This window comes from Anarhichas minor, unplaced genomic scaffold (assembly GCF_050575085.1).
Source record: "Anarhichas minor isolate MPS153535 unplaced genomic scaffold, ASM5057508v1 ptg000067l, whole genome shotgun sequence".
NCBI lineage: Eukaryota > Metazoa > Chordata > Actinopteri > Perciformes > Anarhichadidae > Anarhichas > Anarhichas minor.
Genome location: NW_027466513.1, coordinates 4,291,500 through 4,311,608, shown reverse-complemented (window position 1 = coordinate 4,311,608; position 20,109 = coordinate 4,291,500). Strand labels below are relative to the sequence as shown.

Below are 20,109 nucleotides of genomic sequence, written 5' to 3'. Positions count from 1 at the left end.
GGGGCGGGGCCAATTTCTTTCACCAGTGGAGGAAGAAGTTCTCAGATGATTTTACTTCAGTAAAGTAACAATACTAGTGTAGAAATACTCTGTTACAAGTTCAACTGCATTTTTTTTCCCGGGAAAATTAGTTTGGGAAACATGTCACTAGAGGACCGAATGTGGATTAATCCGCCGCTGAAAAGAGTCGAAAATAGTTGTTTGGTAAAAGCTACAGAGAAACATATGTGTAACCCTTTTAGTAGGAAAAGTGTATTTTTCAGTAGGAACCAATGAGCTGAGAGTCACGGAGACGGACTAACGCTCTGTTCAACGTGTTCACAATAACACAACTGTGAATCGTCCCGTTTCAGTGCTGGATGTGAATACTTTCAATTAAAATCAAGAGTCAAAAAAATGTGAACTAACAAACATTTACATTTATTAAACTTTTAAAATACAGAAAATGAATGTTATGAAACAAAGGAGGCTCCACTATTGATGAAGGTCCATCTGAAGAGTCACTGAAGGCCTCTGAAGGGCTTCACATGTTCTCATCAAGTGCCTCAAAGAACACATTTAACAACATCGACAGTTTCCACACATGAACAAAAAAAAATGATTTCAAATGTTTAGTTTTTGTTAAAAGCAAATGCAGAAAGCTTGGCGGAGGGATCCAAAGATTTCTTCTTTTTGGCACTATTTTCATCTGCTTCCGCCTGTCCATGTTCATTTCCTCCTCCTCCTCCTCCTCCTCCCTCAGCTCTCTTCCTCTTCTTCAGATCTGCGTCTCCAGTTTGGCCCTTTGCTCTTTCCGTCCACGACTGAACGAAATTATACAAAAAAAGGAAGAGAAGATGAGATGCACGTTAATTACAGAACAGGAGAAGTCAGATTGTTCTTCTGTTTCAATCCTACATGACGACGAACCCCGCCCACACACACACGGTCTGAAATTGCATCCTGTCATGTATAATCACTACTGACAGGCTGCTGCCTCTTTTCCCTCTGCGTGGTTTTGTTTATTTATTTTCTCTCCGAGACAAAAGGAAGCGCTTTCCTGGACGTAATGGAGTCGGGATGAATCATCAGGCCTGGTGAGCGGCCGGACGGACGCACGCGCGCACGCACGCACACACAATCTTCACCTCCACTGCCCATCAACCCCCATTGATATTCAAACAACACACATTACAAGCTGTAACGTCTCGCTATGCAATTGTCATTTTATTGTATTTGGACAGAATAATGTAATTAAGGGCACGCATGCACGCACGCACGGTTTCTGGCTAAACGTCAATCTGATTATTTTCCAGTTTTTTTATTTAATGAGGCAAAGCCTCGGCTGTTACAGATTCTTTATTTATTTATTACTTTTTTTATTGACTCGTTTCATCATCATATGTACTTTTTCTGTGATCCAAACTCATTTAGTCATAAAATATGAATAAAACACGACAAAGAATATAACATAACTTGAGCATCATATTTAAATCCATTCCAGTATTTCTAAGGGGGATAAAAAGGGGAAAAATTAATACTGAATAGTAATAATAAAAATAATAATGGTGCGTAAATAAATAAAAGAAACTGACGTACATTAAAATAATAATCATATTAAAGAGAGTACCACCACACTAAAAGGAAAGTGAAACAGTAATAAAAACGATATAAAGTACGTCGTCATAACTCCTGTTACTCCGCTCAATAATAAAACTTGATACGTTACTGAATTTAATTTGAATCATAGAAACGATTTGCAGCGGGCTGCGTTTGTGTCGGGTCCCTGCAGGCGTCAGTGAGAAGAGGAACATCAGATCAGGAAGTCCAGTCCGATGGATCAAACGTCAGAATAACCGAGGTTTGATTAGTTTAGCTCAGTTATCAGAAGGAAAATCTTCTGCTTCCGGCTCCTCAAATGTGAGGATTCACTGCTGTTCTCTGCTTTGTATAAATGTGAATTAAATATCTTTAGATTTTAAATGTTGGTCCGACAAAAACGAGCCCGTTAAAGGAGCTCTGGACCACTAGAGGGCGCTGTGTGGAGCGATGGTTGTTTGTACTTATTTATTATATCTTTACTATTATCTATAATGCTCTTATAATATACAACGCCTCTTGTTGATGCACATTTCCTCTTGTGGGACAAATAAAGGATTATATTATATTATCTTAAGTGAAGCAATTTGCCAAAAGAGGCAACAAACAAGAAGACTGCAGGCTAGTAAACAATCATAAAAATGTAAAACATTAACTTTGCAAACGTCGGAAAATCGCTGAGCACCTTTGTGTTATTGTGTGACTTTAACGTTGTAAAGGGTTCGTTCACATTCACACAATAACACAAAGAGACTCCTGAGCTCTGAGAGGTGACATCACTGTTTAGTGAATGCAGTCCGGTGTCTCTGTAGAGAGAGCACAGATTAAACCTCTGAAGAGGTTTGGTTTGTTTATAAGAAAACTCTGCACTCAGTCAGATTCTATCTTCACCAGAAGATAACACACATCCAACAGGATTGTCATTTTGAATAAAGATTTGTAGGTTTTCAAGGTTTCCGGGGTTTGCGGAAAAAGTCCTGAATATGAATTCATTATTTTAGTTTTAGGTATTAAATGTTAAATGTATTGTCTGACTGCGACTGCCTTTGACGAGAAACAACGCAAACACATCTTAAGGACAAAGTGTTGCGTTGTGCGTCTGCGTTCTCGGACATGTTGAACACTAATTCTCAAATGCGTAAAGTTTAAACTGGGCTTCAGAAGTTAAAACAAATCTTGGCGGTACAAAACTGTTAAATTTACAAATATAATATGAAAATGTAATGGACAATACAAGCCCCCCCCCTCACAATGCTCTTTAAAAGAACATTTGTTCTGATGCAAATCCAGACAACAGTGATGGAAAGTCTTTAAAATGCATCGTGTTTCTCCTGCAGGCTGACTGGCTCACGGTGTTATTATCATAAGATCAATGCTTTGTGCCCTCGCTGACAAAACACACTCCACAGGGTTCCCAGGCAACAGGCGGCAGCGCCCCCCCTACCCCCCCTCACTTCCTCTGCTGAGTGTCCTCCAGCGCTCGGATCAGAGTCTTGATGTATGCCGGGTCAGGGACCGGGTTGCGACACAAACGCTCACATCGACGTCTATTAGCGCTCGTGTGGATGGAAGGATGAGGTACGCGCGCGCGCACACACACACACACACACACACACACACACACACACACACACACACACACACACACACACACACACACACACACACACACACACACACACACACACACACACACACACACACACACACACACACACACACACACACGACTCCTAATAATACAGAATAAAACCAGGTTATCGGACAAACGTTTGAACTTCTATTCTGATGTTTTACGGGTGTGTTTCAGCGTTTGAACACCAGCATTTGTGGCAGAAAAGAGGTTTTCCTCAGGCTGCTCCATCCCTCTGCTCCTCAGCTCCACTGTCTCCTCTTGTAGTTACTGAAGACAGAGAGCTCATCGCCTCTAGACCGGTCCAGCAAGCACAAATCGCTAAAGTCCCGCCCCCTTTTGGGAGAAAGAATCGTCCATCGGGGCTTCAAGTGTAAAAAAACAAACACGAAGTATTCGAATACTGATTTCAACGTCTATCCAACGCGGCATCGGCTGAAGCTTCGGAGCTGTATTTCTAGCAGACAGACTGTTGTGCTAACGGGCTAGCAAGCTAGCGAGCCTTACCCAGCATGCCGTTCGGCGGTGTAATTTTATAAATGTACAATTATTAGTGTTACAAATTGTTTATGTGTCACAAACTGTTGTGTCGTGGTGTTTTGCCCTGTTAAAGAGCGTTAGTTGTGGGTTGTTAATTGTTGTAATAAAGTTATAACCATGACTAAGGTTCCCTCTCAATACACTTAACACAACTAGCTCCGACTGTTACGCTCATAGCAGCGAACAATATGTTCTGCTGCCTGTTGAAGAACGACAGCAGTTGTTTCGGCTGTGCACCGGTATGACGTGTGTGAAAAATGTATATCATACGAGAAATTAAAACCGGTATACCGCCCAGCACTAGGTGTGGCCTATTTAGCAGCTACAAGGACAAAAGGGCTGCAGGCGGATAGAATTGGCTCAGGTTTCCGGTTCCTCCGGTCTGCTGTACGAGCTTAACCGGTATTTGTTATAATGAGATGTTCTGGCAAGTTTAAAAGTGGCCAACACCAGCATCCTGTGCCGACAGCGTCACGGTGCTCAATCCGGCTTGTATTGCATTAGTATAAATAATATAATAACAATATTAAAAATGATAAAACTGTAGATAATAAAAGAGCCGAGTATCTGAGTGTGAAGCGTCTCCGGGGTGCAGAGATCCCTGCAGCTGATAATCATTACGTCTCGGAGTCTAATTGATGGTTTCACTGGTTGCTCTTCAGGACAAACAAGATGAAAGCAGGATGAACAGGAAACACCTGAATCCCTCTGAAGGAGCAGACGAAGAGGTTCTCTTTGTGTAGGAGCCATTAGTTATGTCTGTGTATTATATGTTTGAATTAGGAGCCTATCTCAGGTTGACCACGGGTGGCAGTGTGGAGTATTGCGGCAGGTAATTAATATATGGGGCACAGGTGCAACTGACAGGTAATGAGGAATGGGTGACGGGGAGATCGCACGGTTTTTACCGCAAGCCAGACACACCAGAGGGAGAACAGGAAGAGAAGTGCTGTCCTATTGTATATGTGAACACTAATTAAACGGGAACCTCACCCAAAAGGGTGAAACGCCTGGAATCTTTTTGTTGTAGCGAGTAAAGAACAGGATCTTCTCTCGCACCCAGCCGAGTGGCTAGTTGCTGGAATCAGTCACTACACTTTAGTAAGAGTAGACAAAGATGGAATCAGCCGTGAGGTGGAGGTTTAATCTGAAGGATAAACAACATAATATCAGCGTGACGGCGTTATCCCAGAGGTGTATATATAGAGAACCTTTAACTCTCTCCTTAAGTGTTTACGTACACAGGCTTCTACCTTTGACTCTCCAACCAACGAAACAGACAGTTTCTAACACGGTTGTTCATCCGTTTGTACCGATGTCTATTCAAAGCCTTGGAAGTCACACAACATCGTATGATGTTTTCCTGATGTTGATGTTAAAATGAGGCTGTAGTGAGCTGAAGTCACGTGACTTGAGTCCCCCCTCAGGTAAACAGCTAGCTCTCTTTGAGCACCGTTAGCTGTCATCATGTTGAGAGCCGTCGATGCTGCCAATCCCGTCTTCACCATCTTATCTTCTTCTTTGAGTTGTGCACTTTCATCCAGGACTTTAACAGCCATTACTTGTCGGATGCTTGAAATTTGATGACTTTTGTTCACGGACCAAAGCTGAAATTGTAATAACATTAATGCTAGTGTTACGTATGGTTCTATGTCCTGCTGTGAATGTTTGTGCTTGGGGGTGTGTGTGTGCATGTGTGTGTATTCTGTGTCTTTTGACTTCTAGGTGCAGCTCCCTAACAAGTGATTGAGGGCACCTGGATGAGGATGTGGTTTACCTATATAAGCACCTCCTTGCTCCGCCCTCGCTCTCTCTCATCTGCCAGGCACTAGACCCGGGTCTTCAGTTCGATTTGCACATTACGGTGTATTGGTGTCCTGTAATAAACTGGCACCCGTGTGTTTCTGAATCTAACTTGGTGATGTGTCCCTCCTTGTGTTGCGACTTCCGAGCCGGTCGTAACACTAGTAACATCTTGGAACGATTCCCATCGTGACTTTAACTAATCTTTACCATAGTTCCTTTGTAGATTCCAGATCATTTTGCTTAAAATTTGTAATTTTCCAGGATTTTTTCAGGACTCGCGATCTCTTAATATGACCCAAAGCGTCCTCTCTGAACGCTGTTTCTCACCAGTCTTTCCTCTGCCGACAGCGTCCTGAAGCACCCCATGGCCTCTTTGATGACGTCCGTCTCCTCCAGGTCTGGGTGGTCAGCAGTGATGGTCTTCCTGTTCTCCTCCAGCCAGAACTGGAAGCCCGTCTTCGGCCTGAACAGACAACAAACAACACAACCGAGTCAGTCCACCTTGTAACTTCCAATGAAGTCACTTCAAAAGGGTTGTACGACTCCATCGGTTACCTTGTGGGAGAAAAATGTATTTGTGTAAAATCAATCATATCGAGAGAGGGTGACGATAGAGAGAGGGTGACGATAGAGAGAGGGTGACGATAGAGAGGGGGTGACGATAGAGAGAGGGTGACGATATAGAGAGGGTGACGATAGAGAGAGGGTGACGATATAGAGAGGGTGACGATAGAGAGGGGGTGACGATAGAGAGGGGGTGACGATATAGAGGGTGACGATATAGAGAGGGTGACGATAGAGAGAGGGTGACGATAGAGAGAGGGTGACGATAGAGAGAGGGTGACGATAGAGAGAGGGTGACGATATAGAGAGGGTGACGATAGAGAGAGGGTGACGATAGAGAGGGGGTGACGATAGAGAGAGGGTGACGATATAGAGAGGGTGACGATAGAGAGGGGGTGACGATATAGAGAGGGTGACGATAGAGAGAGGGTGACGATAGAGAGGGGGTGACGATAGAGAGGGGGTGACGATATAGAGGGGGTGACGATAGAGAGAGGGTGACGATATAGAGGGGGTGACGATAGAGAGGGGGTGACGATATAGAGAGGGTGACGATAGAGAGAGGGTGACGATATAGAGAGGGTGACGATAGAGAGAGGGTGACGATAGAGAGGGGGTGACGATATAGAGAGGGTGACGATAGAGAGGGTGACGATAGAGAGAGGGTGACGATATAGAGAGGGTGACGATATAGAGAGGGTGACGATAGAGAGAGGGTGACGATAGAGAGGGGGTGACGATATAGAGAGGGTGACGATAGAGAGGGTGACGATAGAGAGAGGGTGACGATAGAGAGAGGGTGACGATATAGAGGGGGTGACGATAGAGAGGGGGTGACGATAGAGAGAGGGTGACGATAGAGAGAGGGTGACGATAGAGAGAGGGTGACGATAGAGAGGGGGTGACGATATAGAGAGGGTGACGATAGAGAGAGGGTGACGATAGAGAGAGGGTGACGATAGAGAGAGGGTGACGATAGAGAGGGGGTGACGATATAGAGGGGGTGACGATAGAGAGGGTGACGATAGAGAGAGGGTGACGATAGAGAGAGGGTGACGATAGAGGGGGTGACGATAGAGAGAGGGTGACGATATAGAGGGGGTGACGATAGAGAGGGGGTGACGATAGAGAGGGGGTGACGATAGAGAGGGTGACGATAGAGAGAGGGTGACGATAGAGAGAGGGTGACGATAGAGAGAGGGTGACGATAGAGAGAGGGTGACGATAGAGAGGGGGTGACGATAGAGAGAGGGTGACGATATAGAGAGGGTGACGATAGAGAGGGGGTGACGATAGAGAGAGGGTGACGATAGAGAGAGGGTGACGATATAGAGAGGGTGACGATAGAGAGAGGGTGACGATAGAGAGAGGGTGACGATAGAGAGAGGGTGACGATAGAGAGAGGGTGACGATAGAGAGAGGGTGACGATAGAGAGAGGGTGACGATATAGAGAGGGTGACGATATAGAGGGTGACGATATAGAGGGTGACGATATAGAGAGGGTGACGATATAGAGAGGGTGACGATATAGAGGGGGTGACGATAGAGAGGGGGTGACGATAGAGAGGGGGTGACGATAGAGAGGGGGTGACGATAGAGAGAGGGTGACGATAGAGAGGGGGTGACGATAGAGAGAGGGTGACGATAGAGAGAGGGTGACGATAGAGAGAGGGTGACGATATAGAGAGGGTGACGATATAGAGAGGGTGACGATATAGAGGGGGTGACGATAGAGAGGGGGTGACGATATAGAGGGGGTGACGATAGAGAGGGGGTGACGATAGAGAGAGGGTGACGATAGAGAGAGGGTGACGATAGAGAGAGGGTGACGATAGAGAGAGGGTGACGATATAGAGAGGGTGACGATATAGAGAGGGTGACGATAGAGAGGGTGACGATAGAGAGAGGGTGACGATAGAGAGAGGGTGACGATAGAGAGGGGGTGACGATATAGAGAGGGTGACGATAGAGAGAGGGTGACGATAGAGAGGGGGTGACGATAGAGAGAGGGTGACGATAGAGAGAGGGTGACGATATAGAGGGGGTGACGATAGAGAGGGGGTGACGATAGAGAGAGGGTGACGATAGAGAGAGGGTGACGATAGAGAGAGGGTGACGATAGAGAGAGGGTGACGATAGAGAGAGGGTGACGATAGAGAGAGGGTGACGATAGAGAGGGGGTGACGATAGAGAGGGGGTGACGATAGAGAGAAGGTGACGATAGAGAGAGGGTGACGATAGAGAGAGGGTGACGATAGAGAGGGGGTGACGATATAGAGGGGGTGACGATAGAGAGGGTGACGATAGAGAGAGGGTGACGATAGAGAGAGGGTGACGATAGAGGGGGTGACGATAGAGGGGGTGACGATAGAGAGAGGGTGACGATATAGAGGGGGTGACGATAGAGAGTGGGTGACGATAGAGAGGGGGTGACGATAGAGAGTGGGTGACGATAGAGAGAGGGTGACGATATAGAGAGGGTGACGATATAGAGAGGGTGACGATAGAGAGGGTGACGATAGAGAGAGGGTGACGATAGAGAGAGGGTGACGATAGAGAGGGGGTGACGATATAGAGAGGGTGACGATAGAGAGAGGGTGACGATAGAGAGGGGGTGACGATAGAGAGAGGGTGACGATAGAGAGAGGGTGACGATATAGAGGGGGTGACGATAGAGAGGGGGTGACGATAGAGAGAGGGTGACGATAGAGAGAGGGTGACGATAGAGAGAGGGTGACGATAGAGAGAGGGTGACGATAGAGAGAGGGTGACGATAGAGAGGGGGTGACGATAGAGAGGGGGTGACGATAGAGAGGAGGTGACGATAGAGAGAGGGTGACGATAGAGAGAGGGTGACGATAGAGAGGGGGTGACGATATAGAGGGGGTGACGATAGAGAGGGTGACGATAGAGAGAGGGTGACGATAGAGAGAGGGTGACGATAGAGGGGGTGACGATAGAGGGGGTGACGATAGAGAGAGGGTGACGATATAGAGGGGGTGACGATAGAGAGTGGGTGACGATAGAGAGGGGGTGACGATAGAGAGAGGGTGACGATATAGAGGGGGTGACGATAGAGAGAGGGTGACGATAGAGAGGGGGTGACGATAGAGAGGGGGTGACGATAGAGAGAGGGTGACGATAGAGAGAGGGTGACGATAGAGAGGGGGTGACGATAGAGAGAGGGTGACGATAGAGAGAGGGTGACGATAGAGAGAGGGTGACGATATAGAGAGGGTGACGATAGAGAGAGGGTGACGATAGAGAGGGGGTGACGATATAGAGAGGGTGACGATAGAGAAGGTGACGATAGAGAGGGGGTGACGATAGAGAGGGGGTGACGATAGAGAGAGGGTGACGATATAGAGGGGGTGACGATAGAGAGAGGGTGACGATAGAGAGGGGGTGACGATAGAGAGGGGGTGACGATAGGGAGAGGGTGACGATAGAGAGGGGGTGACGATAGAGAGAGGGTGACGATATAGAGGGGGTGACGATATAGAGAGGGTGACGATAGAGAGGGGGTGACGATAGAGAGAGGGTGACGATATAGAGGGGGTGACGATATAGAGAGGGTGACGATAGAGAGGGTGACGATAGAGAGAGGGTGACGATAGAGAGAGGGTGACGATATAGAGGGGGTGACGATAGAGAGGGGGTGACGAGAGAGGGTGACGATAGAGAGAGGGTGACGATAGAGAGAGGGTGACGATAGAGAGGGGGTGACGATATAGAGAGGGTGACGATAGAGAGGGTGACGATAGAGAGAGGGTGACGATAGAGAGAGGGTGACGATAGAGAGGGGGTGACGATATAGAGAGGGTGACGATAGAGAGAGGGTGACGATAGAGAGAGGGTGACGATAGAGAGAGGGTGACGATAGAGGGGGTGACGATAGAGAGAGGGTGACGATATAGAGGGGGTGACGATAGAGAGGGGGTGACGATAGAGAGGGGGTGACGATAGAGAGAGGGTGACGATAGAGAGAGGGTGACGATAGAGAGGGGGTGACGATAGAGAGAGGGTGACGATAGAGAGGGGGTGACGATATAGAGAGGGTGACGATAGAGAGAGGGTGACGATATAGAGAGGGTGACGATATAGAGAGGGTGACGATAGAGAGAGGGTGACGATATAGAGAGGGTGACGATAGAGAGAGGGTGACGATATAGAGAGGGTGACGATATAGAGAGGGTGACGATAGAGAGAGGGTGACGATATAGAGAGGGTGACGATATAGAGAGGGTGACGATATAGAGAGGGTGACGATAGAGAGAGGGTGACGATAGAGAGAGGGTGACGATAGAGAGAGGGTGACGATAGAGAGAGGGTGACGATAGAGAGGGGGTGACGATAGAGAGGGGGTGACGATAGAGAGAGGGTGACGATAGAGAGGGGGTGACGATAGAGAGGGGGTGACGATAGAGAGAGGGTGACGATAGAGAGAGGGTGACGATAGAGAGAGGGTGACGATAGAGAGAGGGTGACGATATAGAGAGGGTGACGATAGAGAGGGTGACGATAGAGAGGGGGTGACGATATAGAGAGGGTGACGATAGAGGGTGACGATAGAGAGGGGGTGACGATAGAGAGAGGGTGACGATAGAGGGTGACGATAGAGAGGGGGTGACGATAGAGAGAGGGTGACGATAGAGAGGGGGTGACGATATAGAGAGGGTGACGATAGAGAAGGTGACGATAGAGAGGGGGTGACGATAGAGAGGGGGTGACGATAGAGAGAGGGTGACGATAGAGAGGGGGTGACGATAGAGAGAGGGTGACGATAGAGAGGGGGTGACGATAGAGAGGGGGTGACGATAGAGAGAGGGTGACGATAGAGAGAGGGTGACGATAGAGAGGGGGTGACGATAGAGAGAGGGTGACGATAGAGAGAGGGTGACGATAGAGAGAGGGTGACGATATAGAGAGGGTGACGATAGAGAGAGGGTGACGATAGAGAGGGGGTGACGATATAGAGAGGGTGACGATAGAGAAGGTGACGATAGAGAGGGGGTGACGATAGAGAGGGGGTGACGATAGAGAGAGGGTGACGATATAGAGGGGGTGACGATAGAGAGAGGGTGACGATAGAGAGGGGGTGACGATAGAGAGGGGGTGACGATAGAGAGAGGGTGACGATAGAGAGGGGGTGACGATAGAGAGAGGGTGACGATATAGAGGGGGTGACGATATAGAGAGGGTGACGATAGAGAGGGGGTGACGATAGAGAGAGGGTGACGATATAGAGGGGGTGACGATATAGAGAGGGTGACGATAGAGAGGGTGACGATAGAGAGAGGGTGACGATAGAGAGAGGGTGACGATAGAGAGGGGGTGACGATAGAGAGAGGGTGACGATAGAGAGAGGGTGACGATATAGAGGGGGTGACGATAGAGAGGGGGTGACGATAGAGAGAGGGTGACGATAGAGAGAGGGTGACGATAGAGAGAGGGTGACGATAGAGAGAGGGTGACGATAGAGAGAGGGTGACGATAGAGAGGGGGTGACGATAGAGAGGGGGTGACGATAGAGAGAAGGGTGACGATAGAGAGAGGGTGACGATAGAGAGAGGGTGACGATAGAGAGGGGGTGACGATATAGAGGGGGTGACGATAGAGGGGGTGACGATAGAGGGGGTGACGATAGAGAGGGGGTGACGATAGAGAGAAGGTGACGATAGAGAGAGGGTGACGATAGAGAGAGGGTGACGATAGAGAGAGGGTGACGATAGAGAGAGGGTGACGATAGAGGGGGTGACGATAGAGGGGGTGACGATAGAGAGAGGGTGACGATATAGAGGGGGTGACGATAGAGAGGGGGTGACGATAGAGAGAGGGTGACGATAGAGAGAGGGTGACGATAGAGAGAGGGTGACGATAGAGAGAGGGTGACGATAGAGAGAGGGTGACGATAGAGAGGGGGTGACGATAGAGAGGGGGTGACGATAGAGAGAAGGTGACGATAGAGAGAGGGTGACGATAGAGAGAGGGTGACGATAGAGAGGGGGTGACGATATAGAGGGGGTGACGATAGAGAGGGTGACGATAGAGAGAGGGTGACGATAGAGAGAGGGTGACGATAGAGGGGGTGACGATAGAGGGGGTGACGATAGAGAGAGGGTGACGATATAGAGGGGGTGACGATAGAGAGTGGGTGACGATAGAGAGGGGGTGACGATAGAGAGAGGGTGACGATATAGAGGGGGTGACGATAGAGAGAGGGTGACGATAGAGAGGGGGTGACGATAGAGAGGGGGTGACGATAGAGAGAGGGTGACGATAGAGAGAGGGTGACGATAGAGAGGGGGTGACGATAGAGAGAGGGTGACGATAGAGAGAGGGTGACGATAGAGAGAGGGTGACGATATAGAGAGGGTGACGATAGAGAGAGGGTGACGATAGAGAGGGGGTGACGATATAGAGAGGGTGACGATAGAGAAGGTGACGATAGAGAGGGGGTGACGATAGAGAGGGGGTGACGATAGAGAGAGGGTGACGATATAGAGGGGGTGACGATAGAGAGAGGGTGACGATAGAGAGGGGGTGACGATAGAGAGGGGGTGACGATAGGGAGAGGGTGACGATAGAGAGGGGGTGACGATAGAGAGAGGGTGACGATATAGAGGGGGTGACGATATAGAGAGGGTGACGATAGAGAGGGGGTGACGATAGAGAGAGGGTGACGATATAGAGGGGGTGACGATATAGAGAGGGTGACGATAGAGAGGGTGACGATAGAGAGAGGGTGACGATAGAGAGAGGGTGACGATATAGAGGGGGTGACGATAGAGAGGGGGTGACGAGAGAGGGTGACGATAGAGAGAGGGTGACGATAGAGAGAGGGTGACGATAGAGAGGGGGTGACGATATAGAGAGGGTGACGATAGAGAGGGTGACGATAGAGAGAGGGTGACGATAGAGAGAGGGTGACGATAGAGAGGGGGTGACGATATAGAGAGGGTGACGATAGAGAGAGGGTGACGATAGAGAGAGGGTGACGATAGAGAGAGGGTGACGATAGAGGGGGTGACGATAGAGAGAGGGTGACGATATAGAGGGGGTGACGATAGAGAGGGGGTGACGATAGAGAGGGGGTGACGATAGAGAGAGGGTGACGATAGAGAGAGGGTGACGATAGAGAGAGGGTGACGATAGAGAGAGGGTGACGATAGAGAGGGGGTGACGATATAGAGAGGGTGACGATAGAGAGAGGGTGACGATATAGAGAGGGTGACGATATAGAGAGGGTGACGATAGAGAGAGGGTGACGATATAGAGAGGGTGACGATAGAGAGAGGGTGACGATATAGAGAGGGTGACGATATAGAGAGGGTGACGATAGAGAGAGGGTGACGATATAGAGAGGGTGACGATATAGAGAGGGTGACGATATAGAGAGGGTGACGATAGAGAGAGGGTGACGATAGAGAGAGGGTGACGATAGAGAGAGGGTGACGATAGAGAGAGGGTGACGATAGAGAGGGGGTGACGATAGAGAGGGGGTGACGATAGAGAGAGGGTGACGATAGAGAGAGGGTGACGATAGAGAGGGGGTGACGATAGAGAGAGGGTGACGATAGAGAGAGGGTGACGATAGAGAGAGGGTGACGATATAGAGAGGGTGACGATAGAGAGGGTGACGATAGAGAGGGGGTGACGATATAGAGAGGGTGACGATAGAGGGTGACGATAGAGAGGGGGTGACGATAGAGAGAGGGTGACGATAGAGAGGGGGTGACGATATAGAGAGGGTGACGATAGAGAAGGTGACGATAGAGAGGGGGTGACGATAGAGAGGGGGTGACGATAGAGAGAGGGTGACGATAGAGAGGGGGTGACGATAGAGAGAGGGTGACGATAGAGAGGGGGTGACGATAGAGAGGGGGTGACGATAGAGAGAGGGTGACGATAGAGAGAGGGTGACGATAGAGAGGGGGTGACGATAGAGAGAGGGTGACGATAGAGAGAGGGTGACGATAGAGAGAGGGTGACGATATAGAGAGGGTGACGATAGAGAGAGGGTGACGATAGAGAGGGGGTGACGATATAGAGAGGGTGACGATAGAGAAGGTGACGATAGAGAGGGGGTGACGATAGAGAGGGGGTGACGATAGAGAGAGGGTGACGATATAGAGGGGGTGACGATAGAGAGAGGGTGACGATAGAGAGGGGGTGACGATAGAGAGGGGGTGACGATAGAGAGAGGGTGACGATAGAGAGGGGGTGACGATAGAGAGAGGGTGACGATATAGAGGGGGTGACGATATAGAGAGGGTGACGATAGAGAGGGGGTGACGATAGAGAGAGGGTGACGATATAGAGGGGGTGACGATATAGAGAGGGTGACGATAGAGAGGGTGACGATAGAGAGAGGGTGACGATAGAGAGAGGGTGACGATATAGAGGGGGTGACGATAGAGAGGGGGTGACGAGAGAGGGTGACGATAGAGAGAGGGTGACGATAGAGAGAGGGTGACGATAGAGAGGGGGTGACGATATAGAGAGGGTGACGATAGAGAGGGTGACGATAGAGAGAGGGTGACGATAGAGGGGGTGACGATAGAGGGGGTGACGATAGAGAGAGGGTGACGATATAGAGGGGGGTGACGATAGAGAGTGGGTGACGATAGAGAGGGGGTGACGATAGAGAGAGGGTGACGATATAGAGGGGGTGACGATAGAGAGAGGGTGACGATAGAGAGGGGGTGACGATAGAGAGGGGGTGACGATAGAGAGAGGGTGACGATAGAGAGAGGGTGACGATAGAGAGGGGGTGACGATAGAGAGAGGGTGACGATAGAGAGAGGGTGACGATAGAGAGAGGGTGACGATATAGAGAGGGTGACGATAGAGAGAGGGTGACGATAGAGAGGGGGTGACGATATAGAGAGGGTGACGATAGAGAAGGTGACGATAGAGAGGGGGTGACGATAGAGAGGGGGTGACGATAGAGAGAGGGTGACGATATAGAGGGGGTGACGATAGAGAGAGGGTGACGATAGAGAGGGGGTGACGATAGAGAGGGGGTGACGATAGAGAGAGGGTGACGATAGAGAGGGGGTGACGATAGAGAGAGGGTGACGATATAGAGGGCGTGACGATATAGAGAGGGTGACGATAGAGAGGGGGTGACGATAGAGAGAGGGTGACGATATAGAGGGGGTGACGATATAGAGAGGGTGACGATAGAGAGGGTGACGATAGAGAGAGGGTGACGATAGAGAGAGGGTGACGATATAGAGGGGGTGACGATAGAGAGGGGGTGACGAGAGAGGGTGACGATAGAGAGAGGGTGACGATAGAGAGAGGGTGACGATAGAGAGGGGGTGACGATATAGAGAGGGTGACGATAGAGAGGGTGACGATAGAGAGAGGGTGACGATAGAGAGAGGGTGACGATAGAGAGGGGGTGACGATATAGAGAGGGTGACGATAGAGAGAGGGTGACGATAGAGAGAGGGTGACGATAGAGAGAGGGTGACGATAGAGGGGGTGACGATAGAGAGAGGGTGACGATATAGAGGGGGTGACGATAGAGAGGGGGTGACGATAGAGAGGGGGTGACGATAGAGAGAGGGTGACGATAGAGAGAGGGTGACGATAGAGAGAGGGTGACGATAGAGAGAGGGTGACGATAGAGAGGGGGTGACGATATAGAGAGGGTGACGATAGAGAGAGGGTGACGATATAGAGAGGGTGACGATATAGAGAGGGTGACGATAGAGAGAGGGTGACGATATAGAGAGGGTGACGATAGAGAGAGGGTGACGATATAGAGAGGGTGACGATATAGAGAGGGTGACGATAGAGAGAGGGTGACGATATAGAGAGGGTGACGATATAGAGAGGGTGACGATAGAGAGAGGGTGACGATAGAGAGAGGGTGACGATAGAGAGAGGGTGACGATAGAGAGAGGGTGACGATAGAGAGAGGGTGACGATAGAGAGGGGGTGACGATAGAGAGGGGGGTGACGATAGAGAGAGGGTGACGATAGAGAGGGGGTGACGATAGAGAGGGGGTGACGATAGAGAGAGGGTGACGATAGAGAGAGGGTGACGATAGAGAGAGGGTGACGATATAGAGAGGGTGACGATAGAGAGGGTGACGATAGAGAGGGGGTGACGATATAGAGAGGGTGACGATAGAGGGTGACGATAGAGAGGGGGTGACGATAGAGAGAGGGTGACGATATAGAGGGGGTGACGATAGAGAGAGGGTGACGATAGAGAGAGGGTGACGATAGAGAGAGGGTGACGATATAGAGGGGGTGACGATAGAGAGGGGGTGACGATAGAGAGAGGGTGACGATAGAGAGGGGGTGACGATAGAGAGAGGGTGACGATATAGAGGGGGTGACGATAGAGAGGGGGTGACGATAGAGAGAGGGTGACGATAGAGAGAGGGTGACGATAGAGAGAGGGTGACGATAGAGAGAGGGTGACGATAGAGAGAGGGTGACGATAGAGAGGGGGTGACGATAGAGAGAGGGTGACGATAGAGAGAGGGTGACGATAGAGAGAGGGTGACGATAGAGAGGGGGTGACGATATAGAGGGGGTGACGATAGAGAGGGTGACGATAGAGAGAGGGTGACGATAGAGAGAGGGTGACGATAGAGAGAGGGTGACGATAGAGAGAGGGTGACGATATAGAGGGGGTGACGATAGAGAGAGGGTGACGATAGAGAGAGGGTGACGATAGAGAGGGGGTGACGATAGAGAGGGGGTGACGATAGAGAGAGGGTGACGATAGAGAGGGGGTGACGATAGAGAGAGGGTGACGATAGAGAGAGGGTGACGATAGAGAGAGGGTGACGATATAGAGAGGGTGACGATAGAGAGAGGGTGACGATAGAGAGGGGGTGACGATATAGAGAGGGTGACGATAGAGAGGGTGACGATAGAGAGGGGGTGACGATAGAGAGGGGGTGACGATAGAGAGAGGGTGACGATATAGAGGGGGTGACGATAGAGAGAGGGTGACGATATAGAGGGGGTGACGATAGAGAGGGGGTGACGATAGAGAGAGGGTGACGATAGAGAGGGGGTGACGATAGAGAGAGGGTGACGATAGAGAGGGGGTGACGATAGAGAGAGGGTGACGATATAGAGGGGGTGACGATAGAGAGGGGGTGACGATAGAGAGAGGGTGACGATAGAGAGAGGGTGACGATAGAGAGAGGGTGACGATAGAGAGAGGGTGACGATAGAGAGAGGGTGACGATAGAGAGGGGGTGACGATAGAGAGAGGGTGACGATAGAGAGAGGGTGACGATAGAGAGAGGGTGACGATAGAGAGAGGGTGACGATAGAGAGAGGGTGACGATAGAGAGGGGGTGACGATAGAGAGAGGGTGACGATAGAGAGAGGGTGACGATATAGAGAGGGTGACGATAGAGAGAGGGTGACGATAGAGAGAGGGTGACGATAGAGAGGGGGTGACGATAGAGAGAGGGTGACGATAGAGAGAGGGTGACGATAGAGAGAGGGTGACGATAGAGAGGGGGTGACGATATAGAGGGGGTGACGATAGAGAGGGTGACGATAGAGAGAGGGTGACGATAGAGAGAGGGTGACGATAGAGGGGGTGACGATAGAGAGAGGGTGACGATATAGAGGGGGTGACGATAGAGAGAGGGTGACGATAGAGAGAGGGTGACGATAGAGAGAGGGTGACGATATAGAGAGGGTGACGATAGAGAGAGGGTGACGATAGAGAGAGGGTGACGATAGAGAGAGGGTGACGATAGAGAGGGGGTGACGATATAGAGGGGGTGACGATAGAGAGGGGGTGACGATAGAGAGAGGGTGACGATAGAGAGAGGGTGACGATAGAGAGAGGGTGACGATATAGAGAGGGTGACGATATAGAGAGGGTGACGATATAGAGAGGGTGACGATAGAGAGAGGGTGACGATAGAGAGAGGGTGACGATAGAGAGAGGGTGACGATAGAGAGAGGGTGACGATATAGAGAGGGTGACGATAGAGAGAGGGTGACGATATAGAGAGGGTGACGATAGAGAGAGGGTGACGATAGAGAGAGGGTGACGATATAGAGAGGGTGACGATAGAGAGAGGGTGACGATAGAGAGAGGGTGACGATAGAGAGAGGGTGACGATAAAGAGAGGGTGACGATAGAGAGGGGGTGACGATAGAGAGAGGGTGACGATATAGAGAGAGGATGATTTAGATAAACAAGTAGGGAAAGAGTTCTAACGGAGGGAAAAGACAGGAGCCGGTCTCCGGCTCATAAACAGGAAGAACCCACAACAACCTCTTATTTTCAGTGTTGTCTGCCGGTGAGGCTGGAGGCGGGGCTTCTGCTGGTTTCTGCTGCTCTGCAGCCGGCGGTGTGATCTCCTGAGTCTTCTTCTTTGTGCTCGTCATCTGCAGCAGAGTGGACTGAGTCTGGGGAGGAAATAACAGCAGAGAGGAGTAAACACCTCCAGTCTGGAAACACAGATGCAGAATACATACGAGGAAATCTACAGCACTCAGTCTTATTTAGGCAATTTAAATACATATGTTTTTGATCATCTTGAGGTCACCACATTGCTTTCCCCATCATAAATAAATCAGACATTTAAAACATTACAAATTAGAATGAAAATAAAGTAATGTCAAAATGTAAAGCAACACGATCCCCCAAAACCCACCTGCAGGGATCAATCTGCCAAAACTAAGCGGCTGTAAAGCTGGATAAGGATACCTTGGCTTTGGCCCTGGGGGCCAGCGGTTTGAGGACGGGGCCTTTGTTTGGTTTCCCTGCAGAGCCGCTGAGTGGAGACGACTTCCTGCCAGACGTCATGTTGTCCAAGATGTTCGTCACGCGAGGCTGAGCTGACGAAGACGAGGGCGTCCCCGAACCGAGGACCTGCATGAGTCGTGTCAAAAGCTTAGTGCTTCTTCCTCTGAACTATATATATATATTATAGAATATATATTACAGAAATCAAACATAATGGCATCAAAATATGTTAGTTCTTACCTTAAAAGGATTCGCACGTCCAACTTTACCAACTGCAAAAGAATAAAAATTAAGATATCAAATTAAAATGATTATATCTCTGATGGGATGGGGGGGGGGGGGGGGGGGGGTCAACGTGAAATATTTTAACCCTCACTTTAAAAAAAAGTTGCCCCGATGTCCTTAGAAGACAAAAACTGCCGTAAAAATATTATTTTAGTTTTAGATTAGATTTTTGTACAGTCCTCTTGTTACCTTTAATGTACCGTTCCTAAAACTGCTATGAAAATATTATATAGCAATATTATTTTTAATTTCACAGAGTTAAATCTTTAAACCAACTTCAGTCCTGATCATAGCAACTAAATAAACTAAAATAAACTAAAACAGCTTTGTCCTTAAGGGTCTGTATTTTATTCACAGTTTATTATAGACTATCTATAGGAGGCACAATATGTCCGTAGTGATGCAGAAAGGTTTAACGGTGTATTTACAATAAAACCCAAATTCTACTGTTAACATTTAAATAGATCTATATCTCCATATAAATATAGATATGAATAGATCCATCTACAGGTGGTGTGTACTCACTTGGAGTGAGAGAAGGAATCACCAGCGAAGCAGCTTCTTTAACAAACGGAGTCACGCCTGCAGAATGAGACGCGTCCCACATTAAACACTCAACATCTCGTGCAGAAAACAAACGCGTGCAAAGAGAGTTACAGAGATGCAAACTGACGTTTTCTGGTTTCTGCTTCCTCGCCGGTCTCCATCTCCTGTGCATCCTCCTCCTCTTCCTCCCTGAGCTCTTCTACTCGCTCCTCTTCCTCCTCCCGTTGACGCCGGCTGCCTCGACGTCCTCCCGTGACCTCGTACCTGTCCGAATAGGAAACTTGTGAATCAAAAATCTCTTCCGCTCTACTGAAGCGTCGTACCTTCGGAATCCTTTAGCATTTCATTTTTTGCCATCACCAAGTCCGATCCGGTTCTAATATTTACTTAAAATACATATCTGCA

General features: G+C 49.2%; 1 protein-coding gene across 1 annotated transcript in view; it reads right to left on the bottom strand.

Annotated features, from left to right (window-relative positions):
- Positions 1–401: 401 nt before the first annotated feature.
- The window catches only part of wdhd1 (WD repeat and HMG-box DNA binding protein 1), a 30,941-nt gene continuing 11,233 nt past the window's right edge, over positions 402–20,109 (bottom strand). The window contains exons 20-26 of the mRNA XM_076078630.1: positions 19,832–19,968; positions 19,684–19,740; positions 19,114–19,145; positions 18,835–18,999; positions 18,400–18,533; positions 5,885–6,020; positions 402–803 (exon numbers count right to left, since the gene is read on the bottom strand). Coding sequence (XP_075934745.1) covers positions 612–803; positions 5,885–6,020; positions 18,400–18,533; positions 18,835–18,999; positions 19,114–19,145; positions 19,684–19,740; positions 19,832–19,968 — 853 coding nt within the window. The 3' untranslated portion in view covers positions 402–611. The remainder of the gene's footprint in view (positions 804–5,884; positions 6,021–18,399; positions 18,534–18,834; positions 19,000–19,113; positions 19,146–19,683; positions 19,741–19,831; positions 19,969–20,109) is intronic.